The sequence below is a fragment of the Malassezia sympodialis genome, genomic scaffold, assembly GCF_000349305.1.
Source record: "Malassezia sympodialis ATCC 42132 genomic scaffold, msy_sf_3, whole genome shotgun sequence".
NCBI lineage: Eukaryota > Fungi > Basidiomycota > Malasseziomycetes > Malasseziales > Malasseziaceae > Malassezia > Malassezia sympodialis.
The window spans coordinates 376,263-401,252 of NW_017387801.1; the positions used below are offsets into that span (position 1 = coordinate 376,263).

The following is a 24,990-nucleotide window of genomic DNA, read 5'->3' on the forward strand; positions in this document are numbered from 1 at the left end:
TTCGATTAATTAACTAAGGCGAATCGATTCGAACAAATCATCTAAGAGACGTCCGTTGATATTATCCCAGTCCATCTCCTGTACCATCTCGTTTTCATAGAATGCCCGTGATGCGTGTAAGAAAAATGGCACAAGATCTGATAAGGACCGTGCCCGCGAGATTTGAAGCATGGGTCGACGCTGTTGGGCCATGGTTAGCACACCATGACCTTGTGTGTCGACTTCAGGGTGATCCTGTGTAATTAGATCGCCTAGAGAGTCTAGAAGCGACTCGGGCGCCCAGCTCGTCGACGTACGGAGTGCATCTGGCGTGTCAGTGATGAGGAGCCACTGGTGAATCTGAAAGTCATCCGTCTGCAGCGTAATGAGAAAGTCGGCGAGCTTGGCCACACTGAAGAGGAGGTGCAGCTTGCCCGAGTTCTCTTTAGGAAGTTGCGCTTTGGCGTCGCCCAAGATGCGCAAGACTTCCGTTAGGATGATAGGCCAGAACCCTGTCAGGTGCTGCGAGTCGAAGCGGCACAACAGCACACGCATCAGTAGATACAGTTCGGCGTGTACGACGTCCGCGGGCCCTGACCGCAGGATTTCGACCACTTTCTCCTGCATCTGCGGTAGCTGTGCCAAGAACGCATGGCGCTTCTCGGCATACACTGTGTACGAGAGTCGTCGGATTGCGCATACACGCGCCAGGAGGTCCGACTCGCGACTCGTAAAGAGATTCGCCGAAGGTGCCGGCACAATACGCCCAATGATGTCTGCGAACCGCTCGCGCTCGGCCCCCAGAAGCGCGGCCACGATAGGCGCCCACTGCTGGCCCATCTGCGGCGACTGGGCAAAGAACTTGGGGTCCATGAACGTCTCCAGTACCGGTGTGCGCCACGTCTTGCTCGAGTGGGGCACGCGACTCACATGCGCCAGGGTATCGAGCACAAGCGGCTCCCAGTCCCCCCCCCGTGATCGCGCCTTGAAGCCGGGCGCAATGACGTAGTACACCAAACTCGTGCAGAGCGCCGTGCTTTTGTCGGTATCGATCATTAGCGGACCGAGCGCTGGCACAACCCGCGCACCTAAATATTGCACGACCGCAGCGGGCGCAGGTGCCGGAGGTCCCTCTGCGCCCTCCTCCCGCTCACTGAGCACCGATAACGAGTCGCTGTCTTTGTTGGAGGAGGACAGGTCGAGTGTGCGAGCGTATAGCGTAATCACAAGCTCATAGAGTCGCACAAAAGCGTCTTGAATGTCGCGCCGCATCCGTGCATCTTCAAACGAGCGTGTTTGAGCCAGTCTCGTGCCCGTCTCCGTAACGAGTCGCAGTGCATCGAATGCCAAAGCCCTGTGTCCAGAAGTGCTAACACTCTTAACGAGCATCGCCAGCACCGGCCAAACCTGTGCGAGTGACTCGGCGTCGAGCTGGGCGGCGTATGTCTCGAGAAAGCGGAACAAAATTGACTCGCTCACGAGCCCCTGGCGCGGGGCACGCTTGCTGCGGTCCGTCACAGGCATACGCGCTGCAATCGAGTCGCACAGCGAAGTGAAGATGATCTGGGCGCTGCCAGCCAGCGACTCGAGCAGCTCGATGGTCTCGGCGTGCACGCGCTCGACAGCCATGTTGGAGGCGCGCATGCTGCTGCTCCACCAGTGCTCGACAAGGGCCTCCAATGTGGCTTCGGCGTGCAGCCCGTAGAAACGTCCCAGGGCCGAAAAGCTGCGTGTGAGAACCGAGTGCCAGTGCGTATCGGCATGGGCGACGACCCAGACATACATGAGCCTCTGCACAACCTGGGCAGCAGGGCGCAGCATGGGCGAAGATATATGCTGCGCGGCTGGTACAGCGCCGCTGTCGCTGAGAAAGACACTGGAAATGTTGCCCAAAAAGCTCCCTGCCGGCTCACTCGGGCGCGTGCTGCGCTCTGACTCGATCAAATGTCGAGACGAGAGGGCCTGCACGAGCGCGTGCTCCAGCAGCGAGATCATCTGGTTGATTTCGAGTGCTGTGCTCGGCACACGCGCCACGTCCATCTCGCTCGCGGGACGCATGGCCTGCCGGTGTGCCGCGTCGCTCTGGGGCATGGCCTGGACGAGCATGGCCTGCACACACACACACAGTGGCAGCATAAACTCGTTGACAGACTGGCGCGCGAGAGGCAGCAATGTGTGCGCCAAGTCGGTCCATGCAAAGAACACTGTGTCGGAGGGCGTGGACATAAGACCTCGACGGACGAGCTCCAGGAACTGCGCGCTCGCCTCCTCGCTAAGGGGCGCGGCGTCGTATTGCACGAGGAGCACTTCCCGCAGCGTGCGAAGTACCATGACTTGCGTGTCAGAGTCACCACGGTTCATGGCCAGCAACAGCACATCGGCCAGCGCCGTTTCTACATCCCCCCACCAGGCGGCCGGCGGTTCGATGACCAGCATCAGGCGCAGAATCTCGAGGCACAGCGAGGTGGTGCTAAGCGTCGCACACGCTGCATCGCCGGGCAGCGAGCGCAGGAGCACGAGGATGTAGTTTTTCAGCACATCCGCGAGTGGAAGTGTCTGGTCCATACCATAGCGCTCCACGCTGTCGTCCCAAGTATACGTCACTTCCTGCGCGGCCCGCAGAGCGCGCGAGCCCGCGACAGCAAGCAGCGAAGCCAATGTCGCCAGGTAGTAGTCTGTGTACGCCTGGTCAAAGGGCGCCGCATACGCGTATGCAGGAATGGCGCGATCCGCCACCGTAACAGGCTGCCACACGCGCTCCGCTTCGACACGCACCAAGTGGTCCACGAGCATTGTCAAGAGTGCATCATACGACGAGACATACGCACAGAGCCACAACTCACACTCGTGCTTCTCTGCCGTGTCGTGCGAGCGCAGGCGGTCGAGGATGAGGAACAGGCACGCTTCCATCTGCGAGCACGCACGCTCGTCTAGGCGCCATACGGTGCCCAGCGCGCTCATGACGCGAGGGCGCAGGGGACCAGGTTGTGTAAGGAGCGTGCACAGCAGCGTCGTGGCATAGTCGTCTGCTGCCAAAGGGCACACATCGACAAACAGAGCCACGGCCGCCTCGTGGTGCCAGAAGGCGTCCGGCTGCAGGTAGGTCAGCAGCTGCTGCATCACCACATCCAAGTGCTCGTGCCGCGACAAGTCGATGCAGAAGTCCAGTGAGTGCGACGCGCTCATTTGCAGCGCCATGCGAAGGACATCGTGCACCTCCTCGAATGCCGTGGCCTCAGAGATCGCGTGAAACAGCGGCGTATTCCAGGACGCGAGAGACAGCACCGTTTGTGTCTCGGCATCCGCCTGTGCCTCATCTAGGAGTGCCACGATGCGCCTCACCACTGCACACACAATGCGTGTGAGGCTCTGGCGATGCCCCGTACTCCACGATACGTTGGGGGCCAGCTGCAGAGCCACACGCAGAAGCGACTCGAGCAGCCCGGTCAAGTACGTCGGGTCCTGCATCGTAGATGGATGATCGGGCGGTGCATCACCGAACCACTGGCGTGCAGGCTCATGAAGCGAGGCAATGGACTCAGACGGCGTGTGCAGTCGGAGCGCCCGGGTGTCCAGGCGCTGCACCATGTCCTGCATCAGTTCGAGGACGGCGATCGCAAGAGGACCCGGCAGCGTGTCCGCGGCCATACCGTCCTGCAGCTGGGCAGCCAAGGCCATGCATAGGATCGGCAGGTACACCGTCTTGACATCCTCGTCGTGCGGCTCAAACAACGACAGGATGTGTCGGAGAAGGCCCACACGATTGCACTCGGTGCGGCCATGCACCTGGTCAACCACAGCGCGGTAGAGCTGCTGGTACAGCACATGCGCATCCAGGGCTTCAAAGAGGGTCTGGGCCGTAGGGTATACATCCTCGCGCACAGCCGAGTCGCGCTGCAGCGCCGAACACACATCGAGCACGATCGAGCTTAGCAGCGGCTGTGCGAGCGCTCGCTTGTCCATGAGCGATACCAGTACCTTGAAAGGTCGCTGTAACTCCGAGTCACGGCTCATGGCACCCCGCAGGGTTTGCGCCACGCTCTCTAGTGCATGCTCGCAAAAGTATGTCTGCTGCGCTTCGTCTGTGTCTGCTGTGCCGAGGAGCCACGCGTACAGGCGGCGGTTCAGGCTGATATCGCGGCGCAGCACTGTTCCCAGCACTGCGTCCACCAGCGACGCGCACTGCGGCGGCGGAAGTGCCGCATAGATTGGCGATGTGAGGGCCATGTGCTGCACCAGAAAGTCCAGCGCCTGCCGACGTACCAGGAGCGTATCGTCCCGCAGCGTCTGTGCGATGGCAGAGCTGAGCAGCGATACATGGAGACTTTCCAGCGGCGGCGATGCTGGCTCGCCGATGCGGGGCATTCGGCGCGCCAGGTAGTGAAACGCACAGAGACGCACGCTGGGCGTCATGATCATGACATGCCACATAGTCTGCAAGAAGAAGGACAGCTGTACACTGTGCGACAGCTGGTCCAGAAGCGCCACCACGCGGTCGAAAAACTCACTCGACTCCTCCTCCAGTCCGGGGAGCAGCGACAGGAGCATGGCACGCGTCACAGGGCGCAGGTCCACACTCAGCGGCAGATAGTATGTCTCATACAGGCTCAGGACCACTGGCTTAATCGACGTCGCGGCATGGGGGAAGAAGGGCAGCAGACCAGGCGTCCACACAGGGAGGTCACGCCTCAGTCCATCGACGCCGATGACCGCAAAAATGTGCCTGTACACCTCCAGTGCTCGCGCATGCACTCCCGATGGTAGTGCGGGGTTCAGGCACTGCGACAATCGCTTGGCAACAATCAGTTTGCTAGGGATCACGTTGTACTTAGGCGCCGCCTGCAGTGCCTTGAGCAGGCGCCCGAGAAACGAGATGAAATCGGCCCATTCCGCCACACTGTCAAACCTCGCGAGCACCTTTTCTACTTGGCTCTGGTGCCTCTTAAAGGCACTGTCTTGGTACAGGGCTGCGGTGAGCCACTCGCACGTACCTTTTTCGCTCTGCTCGGCCCATCGCTTTTGCTCCTGTTTGGCCGCCGAGCTTCGCCATATATCTCCAGCATGCATATCCTCTGCACTGGACGTCGCATGCGTCGCGACTTGGCGAGTTACGAGCGTATCCGGGCGGAACGCCATCACCACCGTGCGCTGTCCCAGTGTGTGGACGAGGCGCCGCGGCCAGGGGTGATCTGCTTACATAAAGCACACCTGCGACCTCAGTCGCCCGTGCCGCCCAACCCCGCGCCGCACGGTCGTGGCTGCCATGTCGCGCTCGCAGCGTTCGCGCCCCGCGACGCTCTACGGAAAGAGTGGATTGGACGGACATGAGCCGCTACCGCGACCTTCGAGAAAGCCAGTGCAGACGGACTCGCACGCTGAAGACAAGGTACGCAACCGTTTGTCGATGCGATACGCGTCGTCGTCGATCATGCCCGCGGTCTCGTTCTTGAGCGGGCTGGATCACTTGGCGCCGGTTGCTGGAGGCGGTGGACATAGGTCGCCTATGCCCTCCGTATCAGAGGAGGTGCCGCCCGTCCCGCCTGTGCCCGCGATGGTACCCGGACCTCATGCTTTGTCACCGGGCGCGACGCGGTCGCCCGTTCACACTCTGCATCCCAGCTTCGCAGTGGAGTCATGGGAAGCACATACCGTGCCGGGTGTGAGTGCAGAGACGTTTGCTGCGGAGAATTTCGATCCCAGTTTGTTTGTGTCGCAGCAAGTGCAGCAGCAAAGCGAGGCAGGGCTTCAAAACCTGCGAGCCACTCTCGGCCAGATCCAAACGACAACGCAGAAGCAGCTCAAAGAGCAGGTTTTCAAAAACTATTCAGAGTTTATCATTATTAGTCGCGAGATTGCGACCTTTGAGAACGACATGCTCGAGTTTAAGGAGCTGCTGAGTGAGTGGAAGGCGCTGCCGCACCAGCTGCAGATCGAAGACCCTCTCGGTGAGGGTATGTGGGACAATGAATCATCACTCCGCGCGATGCAGAAGGGACACCGCAACAGCTCTATCGATCTCGAGCAGATTTACAAGGCACAGCTGACGTCGTTGTGGGAGAACATTGAGGGTTCGCAGAAGTTTGTGCCGATTGTGCCCGGGCGCCATCTGATTGCGGAAACGAGCCAGTTTGTCGAGCTCAATGCGGCCACCTACAAGCCCAAGCAGGCCGTCGCGCTCTTCCTCTTGGACGACCTGCTGCTCATCGCTGTGCAGCGCAAGCGTCCATATGGCAGTCGCGTGCATCTCGTGGCCGAGCGCTGCTTTAACTTGTCCGAGATTGTCGTGGTCGATTTAAAAGATACCAAGGATGTACGCAACGCGATCAAGATCAAGCATAGCAAGGAGTCGTTTGTTTACCGGACAGAGCGCTCCCAGGACAAGCGCGCTTTGCTGCGCGCCTTCCGCGGCGTGGGTGAAGCACTGGCAGCCCGGCTCAAGAAGGAGCGCAAGCAGCGCGCTGCGGCCAAGCACACCGAGGACGGCATGCTCGGCGATTCTATGGACCCCACAAGCCAGGACCTGGGCCTTGCTGAGAAAGCTGCAACGCCTGCACCCACCCAAGACGACCTTGCGGCGCTGGGCCCGTGGCTCAACAGTGTAATTGATGCACTCGCCGTGCACATTGCCTTGCGCGAGTGGGAAGAGGCAGTCGCTCTAGTGGAAGAGGGCAAGAAGCGTCTCGCCTCGCGGCCTGTGTCCGAAGGCTCGCTCTATCTGCTCGTGGAAAAGTTCAACGGATGCGCATCGGACCTGGTCAGTGCCATCAGTGCGGAGCTCGTGTCGCCTTACCAGCGCAAGGGCATGGTCGTACGGAATGCGGGACTCCTTGTGCGCCTCGACAAGGGTCGCGAAGCTCGTGATCTGCTGCTGGAGGCGCGCTCGGCGCTGCTGCAGCGGCGAATGCGGCAGATCAAGTACGAGGGCGATGTGAGTTTGTACATTTCGGAGCTCGCCATGCTGTACTTCACGCTGATCAAAAACACGGGTGATTGGTACATGGCAGCATTTAAAGATTACAAAATGGCATCGGGTATGTTCTATGACTTATACCAGGCTTTGTGCAGTGGGCCTCTGACCAAGTATGTGCCTATGCCGACACCTTCCGGCGGCAGGTGTTTGGCGTAGACCAGGACCCCCGTGTGGTACAGGAGGCTATCGATATCACGCACAGCTGTGCACAGATCCTCAATGATGTGGGCCTGGGCCTGGGATTCATGTTGGAGTATGTCATGTATACTTACGCAGCGACTTGCTTAAGCCGAGCGATACCATGTCAGCGCCGCCCCCGACGCTCGTGGTCACGCAGACATCTGCGACCGATGCGCTGCTCGCGAGCCGTGAGCGGCGGCCATATGAGTGGCACAGCGAGCCACCCGAGTAGAAATCACATTATACCGCAGTCTCGAGGCGTTGTCGGCGCCGGACAGACTCAAGGTTCTGCTTCGCGTTCTCCAGCGTGTCGATCGTACGCTGCTCCTGCAAGTCCCTCTTCTTAGATATGCCCTTGATCGACCCCAGTATGAACGACCTGCGGTCCTCTTCCTCGTCGTCATCGCCGTCATCGCTAGGTGGCTTGCGCTTCACAGGGTAAGGCAGCGGCAAGTCACGGATGATCTTGAACGAATCAGCGTTGCCCAGGTGCTCGTTTTCCAAGCGGATAAAATTCCATTGCCAGCGGCGGAGCATTTCGAGCAAGGCGGCCAAGAACGAGCGCAGCGGCAAGCTGGCCGGCCCGCCAAACAGATAGATCACCCAAATAAAGCGGATAAACACGTTGGTCGCCATGGCAACATAGTACATTGGCCATACATCGTCAAAAGCCAAGTGCGAGCGAAGCAGGGGGTAGCGCGCGTTCGACTGCAATAGGTTCCAGTCCATGATCAGGTCCCAGCTGCTGGTATACACCGAGTTGATCGAAGCGAACAAGATCCACAATGCAAAGGAAGCCGTGCCCTGCGAGCCATGGTGCCGGTAGAGGAAGTAGAAGAACACGTTGAGAATCGACGAAGCATACTTGGCCGCATTCACTAAGTGAATGCGCACCATGCGGTGGCTGTCCGAATAACGACGGAAACACTGCGTAAGACGCAGAAAGGCAGGCAGTGCTCCTAGCACGGGCACCCACCAGCTCACCGACGTGCTGCACTGCGATGGCATACGCCAATGATGCTGGTACTCACAGCCAAGCAACCACAAGTTCATGAACGAATACGACAGACTGTTCAGCTCATCGCCAATGAAAAAGTCGCGAAATTCCACACTGGTGAAGACGCCACCGTTGCCCACGCGCGCAAGCGTGCGGAGAAACCACATGCGCGACGACTTGTGCATTATTGGAAGTGGATTGCACACGATGAGCACCAGTGCTACAAGCCACACAACCGGCCAGGAGGTGGGCGAAATGACAGGGCTGGTAGTGGGCGTCGAGAAGGTCAAGTAAAAGCAAATGGAAAGAAGCAGAAGGAGCAGTGCGGGAAGCTCAAAGTACTGCCACGGCTCAAGAGCATTGCCCGCGTCCAGCTCAAAGATAAACACTGAGTTGATCCGCACGCGCTGCCAAGCAATTAGATTTAATCCAAACATCAGCGCAAACAGGGTCGGCAGAAACTCCATGCCATAGACGACGAGCAGCTGCTGCCATTGTGGCAGCACGGCCTGCACACGTTCCTGCATGGCGTAACGCAGGCCTTCAATTGTGAGACAGAGTGCGATGCCCATAAATACGCCGGTACGATATGCACTCGAGTAATGGAATGTCGTATGCCCCATCATTGTATGGGATGCACCCTCCCGGAGCACATCGCGTGCGCGTTTCTTGTCGCCGTGCTCGAAATAGCCTGTAAAAATCTCCTCCAGCGCCGTCAACATCTTTGGCACGGCATCAGATTGGACAATGGGCGTATGCGCCACACGCTCGTCGTAGTACTTTTGCATAATCTGCGACTGCATAGTCTTATCAAATTTCTTCAGGATCTTGATGAAACCGTTACGATTGAGAATGCGGTAGTTGTTGAGGATTTCCAATGCGCGATAGTTTTCAATGACAGCAGTTCGCAGCTTTTTGCGCGCCGCCTTGTATTCGACCGGATCGTGCACTAGCACTGATGGTGCAGGTGATGCAGCCCGCATTTCGCTGATGTGCAGGTTTTGTATGTGCTCGATGACCTCGGCACGGCGCTTGTCACCGTCGTCGTCATCGCTGGACGACACATCATGCGGCTTTTGCGGTTGCCGGTTCTGCGTGCTGAGCTTCAGCCGGTGTACCTCGTCGCTATCCAAGCCGCGTGGCACTTTAGACAGGAGGCGCTGCAGGCCCAGCTGCCCGTTGGGAATCTTCTTGGTTTTGGCCTTGAATTCACGACGGTGCTCTGTGAGCTCAATCAGCTGCTCTACCAGCGTGGAGAAGCGCTCTGTCGCCTCATGCTCGCGCTCCAGGTAGAATTCGAGAATTCGTTCCGCTTCGTTGTCGAGGGCCAAGAAGAATTTTTGTTCCTCCTCATCAAATAGTTGGGAAACGATCTCCGAAACACTCATATTGGGGAACCCTGCGTGTAAAAGAAAAAGTACATACGGTCTGCTTGGGGCACCACCCACGTCGACGAACGGCGCGCCAGAGGACGATTCTCGCCAGAGGATGGGTGGCTAAGGTTCTCGTCTGCTGGCGCGTCGTCATCATTCATGTACATGGGCTCGTCCGTTGGCTTCCCAAAAAAGAGATGATACGGCGGTTCCGCTTCCGCATCCCTGCTCTCATCCAAGAGACCCAGGCCGGTCCCCTTCAGCGATACAGGTGGCACCGATGGTTGACCCTCGTCGTTCCGTGTAGTGGACCCGTAGCCCCCTTCTTGACGAGCCCCACTCGAGAAAAAGTGAGATCTGCTCCGCGCTAACAGCCGAGTCGCGGAGCTTTGCACGGAGTGAGTCGTATCCGGCTGGGTTCCGCCCTGAGTGCACGTCTCGCGCGCGGCGTGGTGCTCGGCCACACGTTTGATGAGTTTTTTCAGGCCTCGGTAATTAATATAAGCTCGTCTCCATTCATCCACGGCATTCTCCTCGAGATAGCGCGCGCTGCGCGCCGTCAGCCGCGGCTCGTACGTACAATTTCATCGCGGAGGCACACGAGCAAGGGCTGTCCGCCTAGTTGCACGTGCCACGTGCTCAGCATGCGGAGCCAGATTTTGCCCGCTCTGACAGATGGCAGTAGCCTGCCGCGGCTTTTCCGCGCCATTCGCCAATGTGCTCTACACGCTACCTACGTACCCTCGATGGGTGCGACTTTGAGAATGTTTCACAATGTTTTGGCTCTAGACCGTCATCACCGAAGCGTACAGCCTAGATTCCTATATTGCGAAGTTGCTCTCGTCCCCGCGAGGACCATTGGCCCTCTTGGCACCCATGCCGCTGTGGAAAATCGGTTGGGTGTGGCTCAGGGCTATGTGTCAGTAGACCCTACAACATACACTTGCGTTTTTGATCAAGAGACGAAGAAGGGGCGCGGCCGCGGTTGACCTTCTCGTCACGTGACTTTTGACCGCCGCGTGCTGGCGCCTGCCTGCTCTTCGCACGTCGGACGTTGGTGCAGCATGTGGCCGGAGAGGTTCATGGGGCCTGCGCGTACGCTGCTGCGTGTGCCAGTCGCCCTCTCACGTCCTGCTTCGGCATATATGCACACAAGTGCCCCTGTATGCGAGAGCAAACGCAAGCGCGCCTCGCGTCTGCGCCGCCAGCAGAACCTGGCGCAGCGCGAAATCAAGCAGCGTCTATTTGATATGTCGAAGCCGGATCCCGTCCTGGCGCACCAGCTGAATGAAGAGGGCGAGAAGTACTGGAAGCAGTCGGAGCTGGCTAAGCTGATCCTCTCGAAAGAGGAGGTCTGGGGCTACCAGGAAGACCGCCGCGGCCAGCTGCAGCCCGTGGAGCCCGTGGCGCGCCCGGAGGACCAGGACATGGATGCGGCTGTCGCACAGTACGGCGGACCCCGGCGCCTGAACTTTGGCCTCGATGTGAGCGATCGGCGCACACTCTTCCAGTCTCTGCCGCGCGTCATGGCCACCGATCGCGCGATGGACCTTGCTGACTCGTCGCTGAGCCAGGAGGGCCCCGATGCGCTCGCCAAGGATTTGGAGGATCTTGAGGCCGAGCAGGCACAGAGCGCTGAGACGCTCTCGCGCATCCTGGATCTTCGCAATGCCAGTGGCAAGGGTATCCAGGTGGAAAACACGCGGCGCATTATTGCGCACTTTGGCCGCCCGACAGAGAGCGGTGGCCTCGATACCGGCTCGCCTGAGGTGCAGGCCGCTCTGCTGACGTACCGCATTCGCAACCTAGCCGAGCACCTGCTGGGTGCGCGCCACGATAACAGCAACCGCCGCTCGATGCGGCGGCTCGTCCACCAGCGCGCCAAGGTGCTGCGCTACCTGAAATCGCGCGACCCGATCCGCTATCAGAGCTTCCTGCCGCGCATTGGTGTGGAAGCGCGGGCGATCGAGGGCGAAGTGGTCGTGCCCGGCAAGCCGAAAACCAAGCGCATGTAGTCTTAGTCGATGCTACGAGGCAGCCATCCGATATGCCACTGTCCTAGTACGCGGCGGGTGCGCGGATAGATGAGGGAGCTCACACGCAGCGTCTCGGCGACCTCGTCGCAGGCGTCGCGCGGGAGAAGCAGCGTGCTGTATGGGACAGGCGGCGCCACGGGCACCAAGCGAAACAAAATCTTGCATGCATGGTACAGGGGCTGTCCGGGTATCTGAAGTTCGAGCCATGGCTGAAAGAGCCACAGCAGTAGGCGTGGGCGCGTGTCGTCTCCATCGGTCTCGCTGAGGAGGAAATGGTGAACGGCCTGACGCTCCGTCTGCTCCAGCATGTACTGACTCAATACCTGACCTAGCAGGTCACGAGGTGTCTCGCCGCCGCCGGGGACGACGCGGAAAGGCAGCCACTGGAGCACGACGGGCGCGGGCCCCGGCTGCTCGAGAGCGGCGCCCAGAGTCGTGCCGCATGTCCGGCACATGAGGGGATACGAGGGATGCTGCTGGTTAGTGTACCGCTCCGTGTGACTAGCAAGCCCATAGCTGGTGGCTGCAGCGTATAGGGGCGAATGCATCTAGGACTCGTAGTATCAGCCAAAGTGCTGCGCACTGCATGCACCGTCCCACGGCCAGTGCATGCCACGGTGGGTATCGCGTGATGGCTTTCTGCTAGCCCGTCTGACCTGCCACGAAACGTACCTCCCAACAATTGTTCTGCTTGGCCGGCGAAATACATACGGTGCCCGGGTCGAGGTGCGTGCTCGACGTCTTCACCAGGAAGCTGCCGACCCACACTTCAGTGGCGGCAGGCAGGCGCGCGGTCCCTACGCTCTCGCGCCCCCGCGTCACGCTTACATTGAGTCGCTGATCGCCGTGGCACATCCATGCATCGACGAGCTCCTCCCAGCTCGCCGACGGAAGCGCGCGCACGTCGGCGCGCACGGGAAAGGTAACAAGTCTTGCGCCACAGCCAGCGCACTGCAGGGAGTCGAGTGTGTGCCACTGCTGCAGCCACGACGCGCTGAACACGGCGTGCATCGGCTGCGGCGCCACAGGAATCGCTACCTCGAACCCGTCCTGGAACGGCGCCGTGTACACGCCAGGTTCGAGGGGCCACCGCACATCCACATGAAGGTATGCCAGCTGCGGATGCTCCAGCACGACACGCCACACGCCCCCGTCGGCAGGCGCGACTCGGCATACTAGGTCTGCGCTGAGCGACTGTGCGGAGTCCGTGTGCACAAAGGCAGTCACGCGCTGAATATGGCGCTGGTACTCGAGCGCGACGGTAGCCTCCTGCCTATCCGCGCGAGTTCGCGGGACAAAAGTGCCATCCGGCACCTCGGGCGACCGCGCGCGTTTCTGGGCGCTCGGCGCGGCCATGGTGGGCCTGCGTAACTTACACGAAACTACCGACGCCTTCCGCCTTCGACTCACGTGCCAGCATATCGAGGACCTCGAGGTCCCAGCCACCCGGCTCACCGACGGCCTCTTTGGTAGGCGGTGTGAGGGAGCGTGCCAAAGCAGGCCATTCGTCTGCGGCAGCCTGCGACACGTAGGCCTGCAATGGCGCGAGCCAAAAGTCCCATATGAGCCGCAGCACCGTCTCGACCGGCTCCGCGAGGCCCGTGCCTGTCGGCGCCAGCGCAAAGATGGCATCCATATCCTGGAGCGCGGCAAGCAGGCGCGTTTGTGCATCTTCGGCCTGGAGCAGGCGTATCATATCTTTGCGCACGCGCTCGCACAGAGCCCAGGAGCGGTAGAGGGGGTACGTGAGAGCACGACGATAGCTGGCGCGCAGGACCGCCGCGATCGGTGCGGAAGGCTCGACAAAGCACGCGATCGAGCGGCATAGCTTGCAGAGCGTCCATGCCGACTCCGGAGATGCGTCGTTGTACGACACATGCAGCTCATACAAGTAGGCGAATAAGAGCTGCACGAGGAACGCGTGCGCTGCCGCCTGTGGCGGCACCGGGCCTGAAGCAGCGCCGGACGACGCCTTGCACGCGCCCGAGAGGACGTGGGGCTCGACCTGGACGACGGCTGCGACATCGCCATCGATATCGACTACATTGTCCAGGTACATGCCCTCGTCCCACTTTTCCGTCTCGAGCGACTCGGCGCGCGCTTCGCGCTCGCGCGGAGGCATCTGCGTAGGATCGTCCACATCCAGATATGGCACACGGCCGCCGCGCACAAGCGCCACATAATCTACTGGCAGCGGATCCGTCTGCCCAAATCCGTACGCATGCGAAGCAGGAGCACACGCAGCGTCACGCTCCATCTGCGCCTGCTCTTCATCAGACAGGAGCTGAGGCCGCAGCCGATCGAGATCCGGAAACACCTGGCCGTGCACACTCTTGGCCAGCCGCACATGCAGGACCTTTGTGTGGGTATCATAGGTGCACGCAGCCGTGGCGCTGCCCTCGCACAAGGGGATACAGTCATGCAGCGTGGCGACCGAGTAAGGAAGACAGAGACTGCGTTAGGGGGGCATACGTACGGGAGGTAGAGCGGCTCAATAAAGCATCCAAAAGTCGTACCCTCGGCCGCTACACGCGCTTCTGTGGCCGCCGCTATGTCCGCATGGACATGTACAGTGACGAAAGCCTCGTCCTGCGTCACCTCGAAGGCCGGCGTCGGCAGCTGCATCTAGGAGAGTGTGGAGGTCGATTTTCGCCACCATGGACGAAGCTGCGCTCCGTGCGATGCTGCCAGCAGGCTTTGGGCAGGCCGGCGGTGATCCAGAGGCATATTCTGCCGTCTCTGAGAGGGTGGATGATGGCGAGTTCGCGGATGACGATGAGTTTGAGGATGAAGATGAGGAGCCTGCGAACGAGGCCCCAGCGGAACGACGCGAGTATACGGACGAGGCTCAGGCGGAGGCGAGCGGGTCCGGGGACGAGGCTCAGACGGGGCGAAGTAGGCGAGGGGACGAGGCCCCAGATACGGCTGCGCAGCACGAAAGACGGTGGACACACCTTGCTGACTATGCGAATATGCCACTCACCCAGAGCATTGTGCTTAAAGACCATACGAAGACGGTGAGTGCGCTGGGGATCGACCCGTCTGGCGCGCGGCTTGCCACTGGCTCGCACGACTACCTCGTGAAGCTATGGGACTTTGGTGGTATGACGACGAGTCTCCGCACATTCAAGTCGTTCGAACCGGCGGAGAATTACCCCGTCGTGCAGCTGGCTTTCTCGCCGTACAGCAAGAACCTCTTGTGCCTATGTGCCTCGACGCAGGCGCGCGTTTACGACTACGATGGCCATGAGATTGCCTTGTACAAGAAAGGTGATATCTTTATGCGCGACATGCGCCATACGACCGGACACATTAGCGATATTACGTGCGGCGGGTGGCATCCCCTCGACGACCAGGTCTTTTACACCGCCGGCTCGGACAGTACGGTGCGCCTATGGGACATGCACCACAAGGCCAGTCAGACGTCTGTGATTGTGGTACGCTCCAAGGAGCGCGGTACAAAGACCAAGGTGACGGCGGCGGCGATGGCGCCAGACGCGCAGTCGATTCTCGCCAGTGGACAGGACGGCGCCCTATATGTGTGGTCGACGACAGGAAACCTTGCGCGCCCCTCACTCACCGTGCAGCAGGCGCACACCCCCGGCACCGGTGCCACATGCCTGGCGGTGAGCGCGTGCGGCACCAAGCTGGCCTCGCGTGGGGCCGACGATACACTGAAGCTGTGGGACCTGCGGCAGCTGCGCACGCCGCTGCATGTGCGTGACGACCTGCCGAATGGAAACGACCACACAGACGTCCTATTCAGTCCGAACGGGCAGCAGCTGCTCACTGGCACGGCGTCTGTCACGCAAGGCTCCACGACGCCGACAGACCTGCGGAGCCAATGGGGCCAGATTGTCGCGCTCTCCGCTCAGGACCTAAGCATGGAGCTCGTGTACCCTGTCGATCGCACGAGTGTGAATCGTGTGGCGTGGCATCCTCGTCTGAACCAGGTGTTTGCGACGACGCGCGGTGGCGACGTGCATATCTACTACGACGCAGAGGCTTCGCAGCTCGGGGCGAAGCTTGCACTCCGCAAGCGCGCGCGCGACCGGACCAACCACTATGCGGCGGACCCGTCGACGACCGATCCGTATGCGGACGTGCCGATTATGGTGCCAGAGGAAGAAGAGGACGACTACTTCGATCCCGTGTACAAGAAGCCACAGTTCCCTCGCGACCCACGCAACACGCGTGTGCCGGAGCGGCCACTCGAGGGCCGCGGCAAGAACGGGCGCATTGGGCGCTCGGCGCTACAGCCACTCGTGGCCGAGCTGTGGGAGGGCGACCTCCGTGCCGAAGATCCACGCGAGTACGTACACAGAACACTAACGGCAGGGCATTACTCAAGTACGCGGACAAGGCGAAAAAGGACCCGCGGTTCACATCGGTGTATGCCAAGACACAGCCCAAGACGATCTTTGCGGAGGACGACACCAAGTCGCAGGATGCTCAGTGACGCACATTGTCATAGGCACTCTCGGGATACTCGATGTGGTTCATGGAAGAATCGAGGTTGCCAAGCTGATGTGAGTGTGTGGTACGCACTGTTTGTGCCATGCAGCGCACGAGCGAGCGGTCGTGCTCTGCGGGCAGGTCGCCGCTGAGCTCCCAGAACATGGCGCCCCGCAAGCCCTGCTTCTTGATATACTCGGCCTTGGCGCGCACGGCCTGCGGCGAGTCGTACGAAATCCACTCCCGGCCATCGTACGACCACGACGCGCCGTCGCGCTCGCTAAAGTGTTCCTGCGCGCCAGGCTTTGGTAGCTCCTTGTACATGTACACGCCGCCCTCGGCAGAGCCCTGACTTACATGCTCGTACGGCTGGCCGGCGCCGGCGGTGCCATCAAAGCCCCGGCCATACAGGGGCACGCCGACCACGAGCTTGTGTGCGGGCGCACCGGCCCGCTGATAGTCTTGGACGGCCTTGGAGACGGACACGGAGCCGCCCGACAGGTTCGCCTGGTGGTTCGCTGCAGCGTCCCAGCTACCACTAAAGTCGTACGCCATCAGGTTCCAAAAGTCCAGGTAACGGTCCATCGCCGGAATATCGAGCAGCTTGTACTGCGCAGGGGAGCACGGCGCTGCGATCGTGAGCAAGTAGGGCGCCTGGCCAGGCGTCGCCCGCTGGCCATACGCATCAAGCGCTTGACGCAGACCCGCGAGAAGCGCCACGTAGGCCTGGGCCTCCTCGCGTGTCTGTGGATACTCCCAGTCGACTGGTGTGAGAAAAAGCACGTACTGTCGAGGCCGTCCAGTCCATGATCAGCGAGAAGGCGAACCGCCGACTCGATAAAGCGCTCGCGCTGGGCGGGCTGGACCATGCCGCGGAAGTTGCTCGAGTAGGACCAGCCGCCGATCGAGAGCAGCAGCTTGAGGTGACGGTGCCTCTTCTTGTACTGGAGGAACTGGAAAAAGTTGCCACACAGGTGCGACGCACTCGCATCCGTGTCGCCCTCGTACTTGACCTGCTGGTCGGCCCATGCGTCGGACAGCTGTACGGTGCCGGTAGCAGGGTCAATGTTGGCAAATGCATAGAGAATGTGCGTCAGGTACGGGAACGGCACATGCTGGGGCTTGAACCCTTTCTGATAAATCGACCAGTTGGGAAAGTAGCCTACGGTCACGAAACCCGACGTGTTGGAGGAGCGCGCCGGCTTTTTGAATCGCAATGGCAGATGGAAGGGCATGAGCAACACGTGGCCCGAGCGCGGCCGTGTCGGGTCTACGTAAGCCTCTACCAAGGATTGTCAGCGGCCCAGGGAGGCAGGTCTGGGGCGCCGGGCAGAGCAGCCTTTTCTTGTCCATCGAGCGGTCGCGGCGATACGAGCGATACGTGCTGGAACTCCTGTGCGAGCTGCGCTGCCTCGTCCGAGGAGAGTCCATACTGTGCGTACGAGCGTTCAGGCGGAGCAGGCGCGTCGCGAGAGGGTATAGGACCTGATGAGGCGGCGCGGGCCAACTCGCCCGTCGCCTCACATGAACACGGGTCTTGGGTGCTTTGGCTGGGGGCATCGGTCGCGTCAGGCGCCAACGTCGCACTGGGCTCAGGCGCGTCGGTCGGGACGCTAGGCTCGGGCGCTTCAGCTGGCGCACGGCTCTCGGGATCAGGCACCTCAGCTGGCGCACTGGTCTCTGGCTCAGCCATCTCAGCTGGAGCATCGGCGTCGGAGGCCGGCGTCTCGGCTGATGCAGCCTCCATGCCTTGAACAGTCTCAGTCAGTGGGGGCACAGGCGTCTCCGGCAAACGCTCTGGCTGGTCGTCGTCCGCTGGCTGGGCCGGTGGGCGCTTCAGTGGGTCGTCATTGGCTGGAGGCGCTGGTGATTGGGTCTTGCGCTGGAACAGGTGGCGAAACGGGAGCACGCCACTCTTGGGCGGCGGCGGTGCTTCCACTGGCGTGACCTGCTCGCGTTCGGGCACATTTGCAAGTGACTCAGGCTCATCGAAGTAGTCGGCGGTCGTCTTGAAGCCCAGCTCGCCCAGTACGAGCGGGGTCAGAGCGCGATAGGCGAGGTGCCCTGGCACCAAATGTGTCACGTCCACATTCTCAATGCGACAGTCGTACGTCACAGGATGCAGGCCGGCAATGCTGCGCACACCACCAGCCGTAGCGCGATGCAAGTACGCGAGAAGCCAGTCGGACCGGGAGTACGCTGCGTGAGTGTCAGCCACGTACCATTTACAAAGCGGCCCGACACGGTGCTGCGAGCGAGGCCCCATTCTTGCTCGCGCACCGTGATGGGCGCGCCCATCAAGTAGACATTTTGCACGATACCAAACGCCTTTCGATGCGCCAGCTCAAGAAGTGCATAGAAGATCATGCGCGCACCAAGGCTGTATCCCACGAGCGTAATAGGCCGCACGCCTAGCTGGCGGTGAATGAGCGTGTCGGCGAGAATGAGACCCGCGGTGCGTGCGCGCTCCGTCGCATTGGACCACGGGTTGTCAATGAGGTAGTTGAGCTTGGTCAGCCAGAGCGGCCAGGCAAGCGCTGCGTTAGTTCATGCCACGTACCGCTAAACATCGCGCCGGCCACGGTGGCAGCGAGCACCTGCTGCACACCCTGCACAAGCGTCTCGTTCCACAGGATCGACATGGCATTGCCCATATCGCGCATCATGTCAGGCTCCCACATAATGCTAAAAGCGTCGCCCATGACGGGATCAATCACACTGTAGGGTAGCGTCGGATCGTCGTCAGGCCCTTTGAGGAACCCAGGCACAGTAATGATGCAGTTCACACGCTTGTGGTAGTGCAGAGGGCGGAACTCGAACGTGCGGACGCTCTTGACGCGCCGGCTCATGCCGCGCCCGCCCATCGTCGCGCCACTAAGTGTGCCCGTCGTAGTGATGATTGTAGCGCCGCCAACGCCACCAAGGAAGGCGGATGTGCCGCTGATCCCGACGGCGCCGAGCGCCGCGCCAATACCTGCGCCAATCACGGGCGCCAGTAGGCCAGCTGAGAGGCCAATGACCAGGCCACCGCCGAGCGTCGCGAGGCCCATCATGACCATGCGCCGATGGCGCGATAGGCGCTCCCGCTGCTTGGTGATGGCAGGGTCGTCCAGCTTAGAGACGTCCTCCTCGATCGCCAAACTATCCGTGATGCGTTTCTCAAACTTGGTCACATCCATCCATGTAAGACCCAGGCACTCGGATAGGCGCTCGAGCAGCACACGCGAGCGCGCATCATACACGCTATCGGCCGTGAGAACAAGAAAGAGATCACACAACACGGTCCAGCGGATATCGAGTGTGATGGTCTTGAGTGTGTCGCTAATCTCGGTGGTGACGCCCTCGAGGGTGGGCGTCGGGCCCGGGACATGCGAATGACCTGGACCCTGCGGCACCGCGTCGAGCGAGGCTTGCGTGACCGATGGCAGCGTGCCAGACGGTGGCTCCGAGTGTGCCTCGGCCGTCTGCGCCGCTGAATTCGGATCCGTGAGCACCGGGGCCACCGGTTCAGGGGCCGGCGGTGGTGAAGAAGTAGGCACCGCATCGACTTTTGGAGGTGTGGGTGGCGCCTTGTCAGAAGGCGGCGCTTCACGGGCCACTGCCTTGGCGTGTCGGGGATTGTACGATGGGTTCGGAATCGTATGCGTCGCTACGAGGCTAGGCGCCAGATCCGTCGGCCGTATACCATGCTGAGACAGCGACTCGATCATTGCTTGTTCTGCGGTGAGCCAGCGAGACGTGCCTGTCGGTTCAATATCCAGGTGCTGATACAGACGGATCATTACGCGAAGTGCCCACTCTTTGCCGCTCTGGACCGCGGCCTGGCGGTCCTTCATCGGCAACCGTTCTGTCTCTGCCAGCATCTCGTGCGAGAGTGTGCTGCAGAGACCCACATAGGCAATTTTTTGGGGCTCCGAGAGGAGCCGCTTCGTCAGTGCTAGCTGCGAGATGGGCGCCGCCGCAGGATCGTCTTCATGCTCGCCAATGCGGTTCAGGTCTTCCTGAAACAGGTAGTCAGTCGCTACCTGCAGCTCATACTCTTCCTCGTCCTCGTCCAGACGCAGCTGCGTGTATCCCTCTGTATCGGGCGCCGCCTGGCTAGGCCCTGCATGATCAGGACGCGTGCGCCAGTCATAGCCACGCACGTCGTGCACGTCGAGGTGCTCACCGACAACATTCGATGTGCCTCCCTGCGCCGCTGTGCGGCGCCCACGGAGGTGCTCATGCCGCCGACGCATCGCCTGCGCCTCGCGGATCGCGCGCTGCGTCCGGGGTGAGCCTGTGGCATGTTCGTCATCGTCGCTGTCGTCCAGCAACGAAGTGGATCCCAGCGGCATGTGTGACGGGCTCATAAGCGTGCCGCCCCCTCCGACACGCTCGATGGGCATGTCCTGCCACTCGTCCTCCGAGTCATCGAGCATGCCGAGCGCTGGGGTAGGACCACGACAGGCTGGGGGCGAGGACGTTTTTGTCACGTGATGCTCTTTGAGCGCGGCGCAGGCCGTCGCTGCTACGTTGTCCTGATGCGTGTCGATGCGGACGAGGTAGGTGGCGGGCTCTAACACAGTTCCTGTCGCGCCTCGAGAAGCTATTTTCCGAGACAAAGGACAAGCACTCTGTGTTTGTCACGGTGAAGCGATGTGTGCGTGCTGGTGCCGACGGCGTAGCGTCCGCACACCCTGACGGTGCGTCTGGTGCTGCGCCTGCAAGCGTTCTCTTCCGCGCGACCGATGGAAAGAGCACGGGGCGCACAAAGATCAGCACGGTGGTATGTGCGTGGAACTCACGTCCAGGTGGCGCCGGATCACATGCTGGCCTTCCGTGATGCATACGGCGCGCTCGTGCGTGCACAGCTGGCCGAGGCGCTCAAGAAACGTGACAAGGCCAAGGAGCGGCGGGTAGACAAACTGCTCCTTGCGTCGCGCAAAAAGCTCGAGGAGAACGGTGGTCGCGTCCTGATACGCGGCGCAAGTACGTGGTACCTACTTATGGCAGAGCGTGGCGCAGGTCGCCGGCAACGCATGCGCGCTCGCCAGCGCGCCCAAAAGTTGCGCGTACAGCGCTATGCGCAGGCGGCACCGTAGCGGCGCGAGCGCCGACCATAGTCTGTGATGACATAAGCGACGGGGCACGGCCGCCGTGCGGCGGGCCGCGGTTTACGCACGGCCATGTCACGGAGCGCGACACTGACGACCTCGGCGCTGCATGCCGCCATGACGGCCGCACCATCCTGGGCACCGGTGCTGGGACTTGCATTCGTGACGTTTTCGTCTATTTTCCAGCTGATTCTCGTGTGCAGTATTGGCTACCTTATGGCCCAGCTTGGTGTGCTCGATAAGCGCATGCAGGGCAAGATGAACAAGCTGAACGTGTCGGTGTTTACGCCCGCGCTGCTGTTCTCCAAGGTGGCCTTCTACCTGTCGCCGGAGCGCCTCGTGGAGCTGGCGATCGTACCGATCGGCTTCTGTGTCGTGACATTTGTGTCAGCGGTCGCCGCGGCGGTCGCGAACCGACTGCTCGGCATTCCGCGGGGGCAGCGCCCGTTTGTGATGGCCGTCTCGATCACGCCCAACTCCAACACGCTGCCTGTTGCGCTTATCTCGTCGCTCGTCGAGAGTGTGCCGCAGCTGCACTGGATCCGCGACGGCCGCGACGTCGACACACCCAACGACATGCTGGGTCGTGCGCTGACGTATCTGGTCATGTTCTCGACGCTCGGCACGGTACAGCGCTGGAGTATCGGCGCCAAGCTCTTGTCGCATGTGCGAACAGAGCTGCCGTTCGTGCCGCCGTCCGAGAACGAGGGCAACGCGTCCGGCTTCCGCGACGATGTGACCGACACGCTGATTGACCAGCGGCACCGCTCCATCCTCGCGGACCGCGGCTCTATCCTCTCCCACACGCCCGCTGAGAGCTCGCCGCTGCGGAACGAGCTGCTCACCGACGAGCCAGACGAGATCTCTGTGGCGCCCACCGAGCGCCACGGCGCATGGCACCGCTGGGTCGTGCAGCCGTGGCGCGCGTTCGTTGCGTTCATGACGGTGCCGCTCTGGACGGCGCTGGCAAGCTTTCTCATTGCTATGACGCCGCCGCTGCAGCGCTTCCTCGTCACCCTCACACCGCTCGTCGGCGCGATCGACCAGATGGGGCAGTGCAGTATTCCGCTATCGATCCTCGTGCTTGGTGCCTACTTTGCTGGAGACGACGCGCCTGGCACCGGCATGATCCGCCGCTACTCGACCATGGAGGATTCGCAGGACCGCGAGCGCCGCGAGGCGGAGGAGCGTGCTGAAAAGAGGACGATCTGGCGCACCATTATTGCCGCCTCCTGCAGCCGCATGGTCCTTGCGCCGCTGCTCATGCTGCCCCTCTTCACCTACGTGTGCCTCAAGGTCCGCTCGTCTGTGTACGTACACGCCACTCACGCAGCATCGACGATCCCGTCTTTATGACATGTGCCTGCCTGTTGTTCGGCTCGCCGCCTGCGCTGACCCTCGCGCAGATCACGCGCCAGCGTGCGGCGCCCAACAGCCATGTCGAAATGCTCATCAGCGGCACCATCTTTGTGTCATACATTGTACTCACCGCGCCCATTACAATCCTGCTCGTGTTCCTCGCACTGTACCTGGACGAGGTCCAATCGCGTGTGGTCCTGGCGGCCATCGTGCCTGAGAATATGTCACGCCTATGGACATAGCTATAACGTTTGCGACTGCCACTTTTGGATCAGGGCACTCACACCCTCCGAGGGCTCCGACGCCTCCGTCGGCGAGACTGGCATGCGTGTGGCACGTGTCTCGTGGCTGCCTTGCGTCTCGCGTTTCGTGAGGCGCACACCTCGGGCGTGCGCCTGCGCCGCCGTCTGCGCCGACGTGGAGCGCGTGAGTGGCACTGCATGCCGGGGCGTTGGCGCCATGACCGTTGTGCCCGCGTCAATGCCGTGCGTGGGCGCCGGAGGATCCTTGGCCGGCACAGGCAAGGCCAGGGCCGGCCGACGGGGTGATGTGCTGGCATCCACATACGTCTTCGCAGGGGGCGTTGGCTCGTCCCACTGGGGCGCACGCCGCGCGGCTGGCAGTTCGTTCATTGCGAGCAGATCGCCGGTTGGCACGTCAGCGACGGGTGATTCTTTGGGCGGTGTCGTGGATGCGGTGTGGCTAGCCACCTTGGTCTGCGAGTCGGGCAGCACAGACGTCGCAGGTGTGTGCACTGCGCTGCGCCGCGTACCGGCCGCCAGGGACAAGGCAGCCGGCTTGGGCCGCACCATGGGCTTGCGCGGTTTGGGCGGCGCCGCGCGCACCGCGGGCATAGACGGCGCACTGCCCGCATGCGGTGCCGCGGCACGCTCGTGCTGGTCGGCAAGACGGGACGGCGGCTCAGCGGGCGTCTCGCCCTTCAGGAGTCCTTGTAAGGCCCGCTCATGCTCGGCCAGCGAGTCCAGCTCGGCCGTCTCAGGCGCACACACAGAGTCTGTCGTGGTATCGGCATCGCCCTCTGCATGCACGAGCAGGTCATGCAAGGCATCGGCCGCGCTGGGCACGATGGACGCGGGCGCCTCAGCAGCTCGCTGCGGGTCCGTTGGGCGCACACGCACACGGAATGTCGCCCCGGCGTCCTCCGGCTCATCGTCCGAGCTGGAGCTCACATCGACATCCACGAGTGTGTGCGCGGGCGCTCCAGGGCTCGATGCACTTGGCTCCATAAGAATCGACACAGAGAGGGGCCGCTCACGCGTCGATGGCCGTGCACTTGAATTCATCTCCGCGACCATGGCCCGCACGGAGCGCGCAGCGGGCGGCGCCGGCGGCTCAGGATCGGTGGCCGCGCGCCGCGGGGGATCGAGGTGCGCTGACAGTTCGCCCACCGAGGGGAAACGCGTCGCTACCTCGTCCACATCGAGGATGAGCGATTCGGGCCGCGCGGCGCGCTTCGGCGGGTCGGCCACGGGGCTCGGTGCCGCAGGATCAAGCTTCCGTCGCACATCGCGAAGCAACGTGTCGATATCGGGGCGGTCCTCGGGCCGTACTTGAAGGAGGGAGCGGATGAGAGCCTGGAGGTCGCGCGAGTACGCAGGCGTGGCTGGCACGTCGTAGCGCGCGTGCATAATGGCTGGGGCGCCGGCGCCCGGCGCCTCAAAGGGCGTCGTGTAGTAGCACAGCTTGTACAGCAGCACGCCCAGGGCCCAGATATCGGCCTTCTCCGTAATCGGCACGTGCTGGCGAAGGTCGACCATCTCCGGCGCACGGTACTGCATCGTCGTGTGCTGCTGGAGGTCGAGCTCGAGGCGCCGGATCGCGTCGGCGCTGCGAGCGGGCAGGGTCGTCAGTACGGGTATGCACGAGCCAAAGTCGCACAACTTGAAGCGCGGTGGGTCCGCGGTAGAAAGAAGCACATTTTCAATCTTCAGGTCGCGGTGCAACAGCACAGGATCGAGATGGTGCAAGACCTGCACGCCTTCGCACACGTCGCGGAAGATAGACAGCACCTCGGTCTCGGAGAGACGGTGCTGCAGACGGCTGTTTAGAAAGTCGATCAGCCCGCCGCCGCGGCAGTACTCCATCAGGATAAATATCTCCCACCCGCCGCCAGCGAGTGTGGCTGCCGACGCTTCGACAAAGTGCACGATGGCCTCGTGGCCCTGGAGGGCGCGCTGCGTGAGTGCTGCACACGTACATGATGGTCGACTTCGGCGCGGACCGTTGCCAGCGTCCCCTTATCCCAGACGCACATGTGCTTTAGCACGAGCTGCGTGTCGCCGGGCGCAGGCCGCCCAGGCAGACGCACGGGCGCCTCGGCCTGCACAAGGTAGACACACGCGAAGCCGCCCTGGCTCAGGAAGCGCTGGACCGTCACGAGATGCGCACCGATGCGTACGCGCATGCCCGGCTGCAGCTGGCGCTGCCCCCGGAAGGGCTGTAGCGCACCGGGCACGCCCTGCGCCATCGGAGCGGCCATGGAAGGGGGCACCGCTGCGCCGGCGCCGGGGCCACTGGGAGGGGC

The 24,990-nt window shown here is 61.7% G+C and overlaps 11 protein-coding genes across 11 annotated transcripts; 5 read left to right on the plus strand and 6 right to left on the minus strand.

Annotated features, from left to right (window-relative positions):
- Nucleotides 1-9: 9 nt before the first annotated feature.
- MSY001_0761 (uncharacterized protein) lies at nt 10-5,115 on the minus strand (the record flags this gene model as incomplete). The annotated part of the gene is made up of 1 exon (XM_018885844.1): nt 10-5,115. The coding sequence occupies one exon, from the start codon at nt 5,113-5,115 to the stop codon at nt 10-12; it is 5,106 nt and encodes a 1,701-aa protein (XP_018739377.1).
- Nucleotides 5,116-5,242: 127 nt separating this feature from the next.
- Nucleotides 5,243-7,361, plus strand: MSY001_0762 (uncharacterized protein; the record flags this gene model as incomplete). The annotated part of the gene is made up of 3 exons (XM_018885845.1): nt 5,243-7,010; nt 7,034-7,196; nt 7,226-7,361. 3 exons carry the CDS (start codon nt 5,243-5,245, stop codon nt 7,359-7,361), a joined length of 2,067 nt encoding a protein of 688 aa, XP_018739378.1.
- An 8-nt stretch (nt 7,362-7,369) lies between these two features.
- MSY001_0763 (uncharacterized protein) lies at nt 7,370-9,514 on the minus strand (the record flags this gene model as incomplete). The annotated part of the gene is made up of 1 exon (XM_018885846.1): nt 7,370-9,514. One exon carries the CDS (start codon nt 9,512-9,514, stop codon nt 7,370-7,372), a length of 2,145 nt encoding a protein of 714 aa, XP_018739379.1.
- A 1,130-nt stretch (nt 9,515-10,644) lies between these two features.
- MSY001_0764 (uncharacterized protein) lies at nt 10,645-11,514 on the plus strand (the record flags this gene model as incomplete). Its single annotated transcript, XM_018885847.1, has 1 exon — nt 10,645-11,514. One exon carries the CDS (start codon nt 10,645-10,647, stop codon nt 11,512-11,514), a length of 870 nt encoding a protein of 289 aa, XP_018739380.1.
- Nucleotides 11,515-12,907: 1,393 nt separating this feature from the next.
- Nucleotides 12,908-14,160, minus strand: MSY001_0765 (uncharacterized protein; the record flags this gene model as incomplete). The annotated part of the gene is made up of 2 exons (XM_018885848.1): nt 12,908-13,988; nt 14,012-14,160. The coding sequence occupies 2 exons, from the start codon at nt 14,158-14,160 to the stop codon at nt 12,908-12,910; spliced, it is 1,230 nt and encodes a 409-aa protein (XP_018739381.1).
- A 32-nt stretch (nt 14,161-14,192) lies between these two features.
- MSY001_0766 (uncharacterized protein) lies at nt 14,193-15,994 on the plus strand (the record flags this gene model as incomplete). Its single annotated transcript, XM_018885850.1, has 2 exons — nt 14,193-15,851; nt 15,908-15,994. The coding sequence occupies 2 exons, from the start codon at nt 14,193-14,195 to the stop codon at nt 15,992-15,994; spliced, it is 1,746 nt and encodes a 581-aa protein (XP_018739382.1).
- A 9-nt stretch (nt 15,995-16,003) lies between these two features.
- CTS2 (Class V chitinase (GH18 family)-like protein) lies at nt 16,004-17,225 on the minus strand (the record flags this gene model as incomplete). Its single annotated transcript, XM_018885851.1, has 3 exons — nt 16,004-16,012; nt 16,084-16,734; nt 16,818-17,225. The coding sequence occupies 3 exons, from the start codon at nt 17,223-17,225 to the stop codon at nt 16,004-16,006; spliced, it is 1,068 nt and encodes a 355-aa protein (XP_018739383.1).
- A 47-nt stretch (nt 17,226-17,272) lies between these two features.
- Nucleotides 17,273-20,411, minus strand: MSY001_0768 (uncharacterized protein; the record flags this gene model as incomplete). The annotated part of the gene is made up of 3 exons (XM_018885852.1): nt 17,273-18,189; nt 18,213-18,527; nt 18,551-20,411. The coding sequence occupies 3 exons, from the start codon at nt 20,409-20,411 to the stop codon at nt 17,273-17,275; spliced, it is 3,093 nt and encodes a 1,030-aa protein (XP_018739384.1).
- A 57-nt stretch (nt 20,412-20,468) lies between these two features.
- Nucleotides 20,469-21,074, plus strand: MSY001_0769 (uncharacterized protein; the record flags this gene model as incomplete). The annotated part of the gene is made up of 3 exons (XM_018885853.1): nt 20,469-20,534; nt 20,558-20,758; nt 20,784-21,074. 3 exons carry the CDS (start codon nt 20,469-20,471, stop codon nt 21,072-21,074), a joined length of 558 nt encoding a protein of 185 aa, XP_018739385.1.
- Nucleotides 21,075-21,203: 129 nt separating this feature from the next.
- MSY001_0770 (uncharacterized protein) lies at nt 21,204-22,687 on the plus strand (the record flags this gene model as incomplete). The annotated part of the gene is made up of 2 exons (XM_018885854.1): nt 21,204-22,396; nt 22,420-22,687. The coding sequence occupies 2 exons, from the start codon at nt 21,204-21,206 to the stop codon at nt 22,685-22,687; spliced, it is 1,461 nt and encodes a 486-aa protein (XP_018739386.1).
- On the minus strand, nt 22,688-24,933 carry MSY001_0771 (uncharacterized protein; the record flags this gene model as incomplete). The annotated part of the gene is made up of 2 exons (XM_018885855.1): nt 22,688-24,640; nt 24,664-24,933. 2 exons carry the CDS (start codon nt 24,931-24,933, stop codon nt 22,688-22,690), a joined length of 2,223 nt encoding a protein of 740 aa, XP_018739387.1.
- Between the last annotated feature and the right edge of the window lie 57 nt (nt 24,934-24,990).